The 10915-nt window shown below is 43.6% G+C and overlaps 2 protein-coding genes across 2 annotated transcripts in view; one reads left to right on the plus strand and one right to left on the minus strand.

Moving 5' to 3' along the window:
• Window positions 1-2: 2 nt before the first annotated feature.
• usp49 (ubiquitin specific peptidase 49) lies at window positions 3-6613 on the plus strand (the record flags this gene model as incomplete). The annotated part of the gene is made up of 5 exons (XM_019880477.1): window positions 3-1100; window positions 2454-2661; window positions 3041-3149; window positions 3757-3962; window positions 4035-6613. Coding segments are annotated over 5 exons (1725 nt in total), but the record flags the coding sequence as incomplete, so codon positions are not given.
• Window positions 6614-7323: 710 nt separating this feature from the next.
• Window positions 7324-10915, minus strand: part of tmcc2 (transmembrane and coiled-coil domain family 2) — a 6771-nt gene continuing 3179 nt past the window's right edge. The window contains exons 4-6 of the mRNA XM_019880478.1: window positions 10651-10913; window positions 9814-9949; window positions 7324-9530 (exon numbers count right to left, since the gene is read on the minus strand). Of these exons, the coding sequence (XP_019736037.1) occupies window positions 9231-9530; window positions 9814-9949; window positions 10651-10913 (699 nt within the window). The 3' untranslated portion in view covers window positions 7324-9230. The remainder of the gene's footprint in view (window positions 9531-9813; window positions 9950-10650; window positions 10914-10915) is intronic.

Raw genomic sequence — 10915 nt, forward strand, 5'->3', positions numbered from 1 at the left:
CCGTTCGCACCCCCGGTACGCGCTCGCTGCGCTCCTCGGTTTGGCGGGCGTACACCCACCGGGGCGGTGAGAACGGGCCGCAGCCTCCCATGCAGCTGGCGTTGCGTCACAGGAGAAAAACCCTCCTGGCCAAGATGCTTCAGAGGTGGACGAGCAGACATAAAGAGCTGCAGGCGGAGCGCCAAGAGAAGCTGGAGGAGGCGAGAAGACAAAAGAAAGAGGTGAAAAGGAGACTGTTGGAAGAGCTGGGCAGCGTCCCGCCCAGAAAGAGCGCTCGGCTTCTCACTCAAGCGCCACGTTCAACCATCACCCTCATTCCCTGTAAGTTCCGAGACCCTCCGGTACGCCTACCTCCTCCTCCTGCTCCGCCCAAGAGGCCTTCCCTCCTTGCCTTGTCACGAAAGCCCCCCACGAACGGCAGAGCTGCAAAACTGAGGCGCTACTACTCAGCCCATTCGGCGACCCGCCGACGCCTCGCTCCGGGGGTCACCGGTCTGCGTAACCTGGGGAACACATGCTACATGAACTCCATCTTGCAAGTGCTGAGTCACCTGCAGAAATTCAGGGAGTGTTTTCTCACCTTGGACCTGTGCGAGACCGAGGAGCTGCTGGCCAAGACCAACCACGCGCAGGAGGGTAAGGCGGTAGCCGGAAGCGTGGTCAGCAGCGCGAACATGCCTCTGACCTCATGTCCCCTGGGACGCGTGGGAAATCTGACGGTGGGCAAAAAGGAAAGCCCCCCGCCCACCCCGCAGACTGCCGAGTTGGTCCAGCCCAAGGAGACTCGTTGCTCCACCCGCCAGCAGATGTCTCTGTGCCATGAATTGCATACTCTTTTCAGGGTCATGTGGTCGGGGCGCTGGTCTTTGGTGTCTCCCTTCGCCATGCTGCATTCAGTGTGGAACCTCATCCCGGCTTTCCGCGGCTACGACCAGCAGGACGCGCAGGAGTTCCTGTGTGAGCTGCTGGACAAGGTGCAGCAGGAGCTGGACACGGAGGCTTCCAAACGGCGGATCGTCATCCCCATCACCAAGAGGAAGCTTTCCAAGCAAGTGCTCAAGGTGCTGAACACCATCTTTCATGGGCAGCTACTCAGCCAGGTGAGTCTGGCAACGTGTCCTTTGGGTCTCTTTTTCTCCTAACTTTTAGACCGCCTTTCCTTTGACTTTTGTGGGAAAATGTCTCTGGGTCCAGCCGAGTTCCTTTCACACATTGGAAAACGGTACTCCTTCGATCCGTGCATGCTTGTCGTATCTTTTTCAGTCAGGTTGTCGCCAAAAGCGAGAAAGGCAAAACTTGAAGGGGGCCACATCATGCAGTTTTAAGATTTCCACAGTTCAATGCTGGCATATAGATGATTATATATTACCTTTGGCACAATAGCGATCTCATTTCTTATGAAATATGAGTTACTTTGGTGGCTATTTTACAAACCCGGAAGGAAGCACTGAAACTCCGCCTCTCCCCGTGTGGCTGCCGCACCTCTTTCAGCACATCGTCCTAAAGCTGGTCATTGCGTGTAACACCCACAAAACAGTAATGAACAGTTGTTATCATTTAGTAGACTAGTCCTGCTTTTCCATTAGTCCCAAACAGTCGCATATCACTCCGAGCTCACTGTCATTCATTGTTTTCTTCTGTACTCTCAAGCGTCGTCCCATCGAGTCTGTAAAGTATTGCCGCCATAAATGATTATGGATAAAAGTTGCTCAGGGGCAACCTACATTTAGGCGGGTTAAAATTTGCATAATTGTTTCCCTTGTACTGATTTATTGCCAGTGGTCTGTTCTCTGCATTTTGTAGCATTATGACTTGGTTGTCCTGTTAATATTTTGTGTACAGTAGATGGATGTAAACAAAAAAGGAGAAAAAAAAATGCCCAACCAGACTTCACTTTCTTTTACCCGCCCACGTCTAGCTAATCTCCCCATAACCTTTAGAATCAGATTTAAAATCCTCCTCACAGGACCAGCGAGCTAGCCTACAGTCAACGTCATCATTTTCTATCCTCCGATTGGTTGATCAGAGCAAAACTGCTCGACTAACACAACACACAGCATAACAACTGATTTTGAACAGCCCCCAGACAACGTAAGTGGCACACTTGAGTGATGTTGTGTTGTATTTTGGTGTAATTTGGCGTCATTCATGGGGAATTTAATTTGGGTGAATCAGCACTCAAGGCCCAAGTACCAAATGCTCGGCCCATCTCTGATTGGATCTCCGAAGGCCGAGCAGATGTACTGAAAGGCAGGCCGAATGAGATAGGGAAGAACAGCGCACCTTAGTCATTCTCCCAAATGAGATATTACAAACAACATATTTGTTATTGGCCGACTGCTTGTGTTGTTTTCCACACAAGACGTCTCGTAGGTTTTCTAGACAGCCCGATTGGGTTGAATTTATGTGGTTTAAAAGTAAGCTCTCTTTTCTTTTCCCGCGCTTCTGTCCAGGTGACGTGTCTGTCCTGCAAGCACAAGTCAAACACAGTTGAGCCATTCTGGGACTTGTCTCTGGAGTTTCCCGAGCGCTACCACAGCGTCAACAAAGGCTCCGGCTCCACAGCCTACCAGCGCAGCTGCACCCTCACCGAAATGCTGTCCAAGTTCACCGAGATGGAAGCGCTGGAAGGCAGCATTTATGCCTGCAACCACTGCAACAGTGAGTCCAGCCTTTGGACTTTGACCCGTGTGCACCAGTCCTCTGATAATGTTTCACTTCTCCAGCAGGAAGTGGGCGTTGGCATTCCAACTGAATTCTTATACATGTGGTTATTATGTAGAATTGGTGATGTAACCGGTCTAATTGTTGTCCAGCCTGGATTTAAACTGCAGGTCCAAGTGCTTATTAAGGATTTAAGGCGTGATGCATTATACAGAATGCGTAAGATTATATTTTGAATTGGCGCCATGTAAACAAAATTAGCTTTTGTGATTTTTTTTTTTTTTTTTGCGCTCTTTCTATATTTTTGCCCTCCCCCTCTTCCGTTTTGTCACTTTCAAGCAATAATTTGTCATCTCGCTCTCATGTGATTTGTCAGAGAGAAGAAGGAAAACATCCCACAAGCCTTTAGTTCTTTCAGAAGCCCATAAGCAGCTTCTGATCTACCGTTTACCTCAGGTTCTACGGCTGCACCTCAAGCGCTTCAGGCAAGTGTCTTTATTGCAATCTTCTTAACAATGTATATTCTTTCATGGAGATCGATGTCCAAGAAAAAAAAGAGCGACTATTTAAATCCCTATCTTCAGTAGTTTGTCCAACAGAGCTTTTCCCACCACTTCCACTGCAAATTGGGTTTAGCACAGACTAAGATATATATATACACACACACAGAGTGGCATGATGACCAATCAGTGTTGAGCTGGACGAGGGAAAACGCAGAGCCCAAATGTTACGGAAATCGCAGAAGACGAACACATTATGCACGTAACACATGATTGTTTCAAATATTTAAAAAAAAAAACGTACCGTCTGTTCCCTCGGTGTGGAACTCGGGATGCAGTTCAGCAGGAAACTCAAATACTGAAATATTTGATCACTACAGCCCAACATTCAATCTCCCCGTTACATGAACGGATTTTTTTTTTTACTGTTTGATAAAACCTTAATTTCAGGGGTTGGGGATTACCCTCCAAAAATTGCTCTTCAGAATGAGCAATTTGCTCCAAAAACCAAGTCTTTCATGAGTAAAATTGCTGCTAACTTAATCAAACTCAATGTTTGTGACATGAACAAGCTCTTGTGTTGCACGGGCAGATGGTCGGGGAGGAACCATCGGGAGAAAATCGGCGTCCACGTGGCCTTCGACCAGGTTCTGAACATCAAACCCTATTGCTGCACGGGCTCAGGTCACTCTGTTCACAGAGGGGGCTACACCTACGACCTGTCGGCCGTGGTGATGCACCACGGCAAAGGCTTTGGCTCAGGGCACTACACCGCATACTGCTACAACACAGAAGGAGGTGAGAACGCTGGACAAATTGCGCTGTTGCAAAGCGCGGCATCGAATCTAACTGGATTGCTGTGCCCCGCAGGTTTCTGGGTCCACTGCAATGACTCTGAGATGAAGGTTTGCAGCGTGGAGGAAGTGTGCAACACTCAGGCCTACATTCTCTTCTACACCCAGAGGTCCGCTTAGGGACTTCTCGCTGTGAGCCTGAGCTGCATTTATGAAATTGTTTCGCACCCAGATGTCACCAAACACACTCTTGAAAATAGCAATAGGGACTAATGTTTCGATGATGTTCCCGGCAGGCCGCGGCGATCACATTTCAGACCACCGTAGATGTGCGACAAAGCAAACGTGACAGACCAAAAAGAATTTGCCACAACAGTCGCCGTGTTGGTTAGCCTCTGCGGTAGCACGTAATTGCTTCAAAGCCAGCAAAACTTTGATATGGAGAAGAAAAGAAAAAAAAAGAAGAAATTCCATGGCCCCAAATCCCAAATGAGTTTGCCATGGCCACCGAGAACAAAATGCAAACAGAGCATGAACTGACAAATGTCCTAAGTGGATTTGCACAGACCTCCGCCAAGATTGACAGAAATTCAAGCGCCCTCTACTTGTGCGTTTTTGGTTTGTGGTCATCCATGTTGGATTGTACCACATTTGATTCTGCAACAGGGAGAACCATGACACAGCGAGAAGAGGAAATACATTTCTCTTTCTCCGTCTTGATTCAGATTACCAACAAAATGTATGAAGGACTATTAGGGCCACATGCTAAAGAAAAATAATTAAGTCGTATGGCCACAAGAACAAAGTTGTAATAGTTTAAATCGTTGTAACCGTCGGCTTGTTTGGTCAGCGACCACCACAGTGAGTCACTCGCATGACTTGTAATCCTCTAAATCATAATTTTACAAGAGCAAAAAAAAAAGACAGTTTGTCTCTCTATATGTGCCTTGCAATTGTGTTGGCGACGAAACCGGGATGTACATCACCCCTGCTGAAGTCAGGTGGGATGGTCTCCTCCTCAACCTGTGAACCGAATGAGGACAAGCGCTATTAAAAATGGCATGAATATATGGCAGCTCTCAAGACGTAGACAGCGGCCGCTTGTCTCCAAATGTTGCGTTTACGTCCACATGGAATTTTAACACTCACTTGTTAAAATGGCAACTTCATTCTCACGTTTCCTCCCCTTTTCTAAAAACCATGACCTATTTTTAATTGTCTTACTCCGTACTACTACTCAAATTTGGCCGTTTGATCACATTTCTACTTCATTCTTTTTGGATGACCACGATTACATGAGCTTTATCGTTAACTGTATGTCTTTTCCCCTTGTAATTTTACTTTTTTTTTCTCACTATGGCTCTGATAGTCCTTCATAATAACATTTAATGTAATCTTGTTCCACACTTGTGCCACCTCTCCACAAAATCATGCAAATCAATCATTTCAATTTTGCATAAATGGCGGAGGTAATTTAGCCACTGTGTTTCGAGCCTCATTTTCGGATGTGTACAAAGAAACTTTTTCATAAATGAAGCGACAGGTCAGTCCGCCTGTGGGACCAGCAGACTGTGCGAGCGGGTTCGATTAGGTCCTGCTAAATATCCAGTGGTGTGCTTGCATTTAAAAATTAAGGAGAAAAAAACCTCATTTATATTGAGTATGAGGACCGAGCAGGCACACATACCTGAAACTGCATTTTATGTTGAACACAATACAACACACAATCTGTATTCCATGACTTTTTTTTTGTTTGTTTTGATTTGTTTTATCACCTAGAGCGGTTATATTTTGTAGCTTTACATATGTCAAGAGGGGGATTAACTCTCCCCAAAATGGGCCATCTTACTTGAAACAAGATTCCGAGAATTTCAGACTTGTGTTCCTTGTGGTTCTGATTTTTATTTCAAATATTTTTTACTTTTATTGTGAAATGTCACTTTTCGATTCCTCCCCGTGGACATCATGATGTCGTCTCCTGGTTTGTATGTTCTCCTCAGCGAGGTTGCTTGAGTTCATTCTGTGTTCAACTGCCATGAAAGGAAGCCAAAAGGACACTTGACTGAGAAATGACGGAGGGTTTTTGAAAAGCGGGTGGGGGTTTGCTCATCTAGCTGGTCCTAGCTTTGTGATTGTTCATTTTTTTTAAATTTTGCTGCTCCTATATGGTTTCTACATGGGAGCTCCCACCCACCCACCACCACTCTCCCTCATTGAGTCCATGTGTAGACGAGACCGGCGATGGAGACAAGCCACTGCAGAAGTGATGAATGTTTCTTTTTTTTTTTTTTTCCTCCTCCTTTTCAAGAGACATTTGGTACCTTACGTTTTAGCACCTGAAAGCAATATATTGTAAATCTTAAACCTTGACAGGAATTTAAGATCAAATCAGGAATTGTTTTTTTTTCTACTCTGCTGTTTCTATTAAAGTCTTTAGAATTTGCTAGCTAATCGAGAAGAAACACTTGTGTTTGATACGAGTGAAATCCACACTACATTTGTCAACTTCAAGTCAGAAACAATCTTAATGACGATGAATGTCCTACTGCTTAGAGGTCAGGTGAGTTCTGTTGTTAACTTTAAGAATACATGTCATCAATGTAATGGTCATATGGGTTTTGCCTGACAGTTATTAAAAACATGAAGCAATTTCTTGTAAGATTCTGATCCATTTTTGGTGACTCAAAATGCTCTTTGCCCTTTCATTACCGTGCGAATACTTTCTTTAAAACGAGGCTTCAAACTTAATTGCCACACTCACTTTAAGTTTAGTGCCAAACTAAAGATAAAATAGATTTTAACACCGTATAACTGCGCAGGATTTGCTATCTTAATGCTAACATGCAACACACGAGACATGCTAACAAATATCATTTATGCGTTGGTGTTATAATCCTTTATCCAATGGACGTTTATCTGACAATGACGCTCACCGGCATATATTCTTCAACCTCTGCAAAGAATGACTGAAATTACTGCAAAGCGAAAAGTGTCCATGTAGACCAAGGTGTCAAACTCGAGGCCCGGGGGCCAAATCTGGCTCGCCACATCTTTTTATGTGGCCCGCGAAAGCAGCTCAAACATGTCAACTTCCATGATCCTTTCTAAAATTTTAAATTCTCACATGTAATAAATACGAGATATATTCGATATGATGTAGTACTGTTCAAAAATAAATGATGGCCAGTGATGTTATGTTTATATGTATATTTACAATTATTTCCCAGAATGAAAAGACTGGCCGAAAATTGATTGGTGACCTACTTTTAATTCAGTTTCTTAATTATTTATTTCCTCTTTAAAGATTGGAACCCTCAAAAGAAATGCAATCTAGTCCAGACAAAGATTCTCCTGACGACAGAGGATTAGTTGTAAGTAATCCCCCGGGATTACTACTTTTATTGAACCTTTCCTCTCAATGTGTGCTTCGCTTAACTTTATTGAAAGAGCGGCGGGATGGAGGTGGGAGAGGAAGTATATTTGTCACAATTCGTAATAAAACAAATATTTATTTGTAGATTTTTTTTTTTTTTTTTTTGCAAACTGGTTAGAAACATTGACACAAATTGACATGCCAGCTCATTTGACACCGTGGACGAAAGCAGATCTATAACAGTGTTAATGAAATATATCAGCTATGGAGGGGAAATCTTTGACAGGGTGATGAAACATTTTAACAGCTAAAGGCTTTGTTCAATGGCAGCTAGGGGGAAACAGCCAGAAATTTGTCCAAAAAAGCCTACTTGCAAACAGCAACAAACGAGGAATGACATTGATTTAACAAATTGACATTTTATTAGGTAAACCTGCACTCTCAAATAGTTAGAAAGAGCTCACTATGGATGTATCAACTTGTAAAGTGTAATGTAAAGTGAAAATAAATGTCTAATCATAGACACACACACACACACACACACACATATATATATATATATTTTTTTTTTTTTGTGTGTGTGTGTGTGTGTGTGTGTGTGTGCAGTATATCTTGTATTAGATATTGGATCTCATGCAATTGTGCAGGGCTACCTAAGAAAGTGTCCAGTGAGCATATATCTGGCATCGAGCGAAATCCATATTGTCATCAATTGAAATGTCAACTGGTGCCAGTCCACACGAGGACATGCATGATGAGCACATAAACATTCATGAGAGAGAAAAGAAAAAAAAAACCCAAAAACATTTCCTCACAAATCAGTGTCCAACGTGAAGGTCAGCCTCCTGAGTCCTGTCCTGCTAATTCATAGTGCGTACATCTTAAAAGAATCGTTAGAAAAAGATAATGTTTTTGGTGACAGCAGTGTAAATCGATGATCGGGCATCCACACCAAAAAGGTCGTCGATGTAGAAGCTTGGTCAGATGTTATTTTGTCCACGTTTTCATGTGTAGTTTGTTTTGTCATTCCAAGGGAAAGTAGAGCAGCTCACATTCTGGTGCAGGCCTTAATTAACCTTTGTGCCCTCCTCTGTTATTTTTGTACATTTTGTCTTGTTTCGCTCCTATTTGGTGGTCATTTTGGCGGTGTTACAGCTTGTGGCCAGAAAATATTCTTTTTGGTATTTTTTTAAATTTCTAAATCCAGTTTCTTTCACCAATATGACTGGGAATGCGGTTTGCGAGTGTCACATGTCCAAACTCAGAAAACAGGTGAGCCGTGAATGGTCGTTACCTGAGCCCTGAGCAACTGTGATGTCATTTTCAGTCGACAGCAGGTGGCAAAATGGCTGCCCCTGAGATCAAAGAAGGGTGGATTTTGCTGCTTAATTCACATGCCACAAATGAAACATTAATCAGACTGCCGTGTTTAGATTAAGGGGGGTGACGCAGAACATATTATAAAGAAAATGTTTGATTTGACTTCCTTATTAAATCATTCTGGCTGCTGCCGAATGGCCGCCATTAAGTCCAAACATCCATCAAATGTGTCAATATTTCATTCAAGATAATATCTAACACTGACTTACATTTTTGCAGCTGAACTGGCAGGCAAGCCAAAAATATGTCAAATTGGAGCAAAACCTAGACCCGTTTTCCACTGAATAATATGCCTTTCTTCTATTCATTTCTACACCTTACTTTAAAATAAAAGGTGTTAGCCTATTCTCAGCGGCTCGTGTTTGATAGTTTGAAACAAGTCTGAAGATGTTTGTCTTATTTTTTAAAACAAACAAAGGGTGTCAGAATGTTACATGTGAGGAGGGCACAAGGGATTTAAACAAAAAAACAAAAAACTAAGAGATGGACACTCTGCACCGGTTCCTCCAATGGGGCATCTTAGCTGGGTATAAGCCAAGGATCCACAAAGTCCCAGTGCTTCCATAAAACAAAAAGCAGCACGGTGAGCAGAACGGTAGCGCCCACCCGCGCCCGCGTCTTCATCAGCGGCGTGATGAAGTTGGCCAACGTGGACACGAAGACCAACAGCACGGCCATAAGCGCCAGGATGACGTTGATGAGTTTCCCCAGCAGCGCGCGGGCATTGGCGTTCTCCACGCCCTCCAGCTGGACCACCTGCTGCTGTTGCTGCTGCAATTCCAGCTTGGTGATGCGCGTCAGGCACGACTCCACCGCCTCCTGCGGGCGCGCGCACACGTTTACACTTGCGGGAGATTCATTAAAAATACATCATCATCAGTCCACCATTGATTCATCTGTCCATTTGTATTGTCTATCCATCCATTATCCACCCAGTTATCAACAATTCATCACTCCAACTTTATAGCATCATCCATCCACCATCCCTCATCCATCCATTTATGTATCCGTCTATCAATCCATCCATTCGTCCATAATTCATCAATTAAGCCATCGATCATCCATTCACCCTTTCAGCTATCATCCACATATCCATCCTTACCTGAATGTCTCTTGCCCTCTCATAGGACTGATAGGCCACTTTTTCCTCCATGCTGGCTAATTCTTGTTTGAGATTGCTCATTTCGTTCTGATGAAGCTCCGTCAGGTCACTCAGCTGCTCCTCTAATCGTTCATACCTGAATTCAAGAAATACAACAGCCCAAAAATACATCTTTTAATTATATCATTGCAAAGGACAACATCAATATTTTCTTACAAGAACATAGAATGTCATTTAAAAAAAAAAAACAACAACACTGTAACTGGTAGAAAATGGACCTACAATATTTCAACATATGGTGACTTTTCAGGTACAAGGCATTTATTTTTTTCATCCTATAAAAATACTTTTGTATCATAATTCATTATCACATACACTGAATATACAGTATGCAAATTTTTTCAAATTATTGTTATTGTATCTACTTTTTGTATTTTTAAGTTACACCAAATTGTTTTTCACAAATTTAAAAATTACTAGTAAAAAATGTGACATATTTGAATCGTAAATGTGTTTCAATAGGTATATTTAACACATCGTGGGATCAGTCGTACAAAAGCTATTTACAGCAAAGTACTTTTTTTTTCCAGGTTGAAAAAAGGAGCCATCCGTTTTGTAACTTTAGTCAATTCAAGCAGATGCACTCAATTATTAAGTGCCATTTATTCGAGACACTCTTTAAGGCAGTATGGCATATTTGTTCCATGTGGTGTTATAATGGTGGGTTTTGCCAAAACAGTCGGAAATGAACCGTTTCCATCAAGAGTTTAATGGCTTGGGAGTGAGGTTGGAAGACTTTTTGGGTGGGGGCAAGGAAGGGTTGAGCGTATACTGTACCTGTATCGCTCTTCTTGCAGGCACTGTGTCATGTAGGAGTAGTCGCTCTGCAGTTGGCCCTTCATGTCCTCGATGGTGTCCTCCATGTGCGCCTGGCTAGCTTTGATCTCCTGCAAGCCTTCCAAGAGAGAGTCCCACGAGCTGTGCACGTGATGGTGGTGGTGGTGGTGACCATCCAGCCTGGGACTCCCCATCGTGGGCCCCAACATGCCGCCTCCTCCTCCACCCGCCCCGCCCGAGTTGCTGCCCGGCGCCGAGCCCGACC

The sequence above is a fragment of the Hippocampus comes genome, unplaced genomic scaffold, assembly GCF_001891065.2.
Source record: "Hippocampus comes isolate QL1 unplaced genomic scaffold, H_comes_QL1_v1.1 scaffold68, whole genome shotgun sequence".
In the NCBI taxonomy this organism is placed as follows: Eukaryota; Metazoa; Chordata; class Actinopteri; order Syngnathiformes; family Syngnathidae; genus Hippocampus; species Hippocampus comes.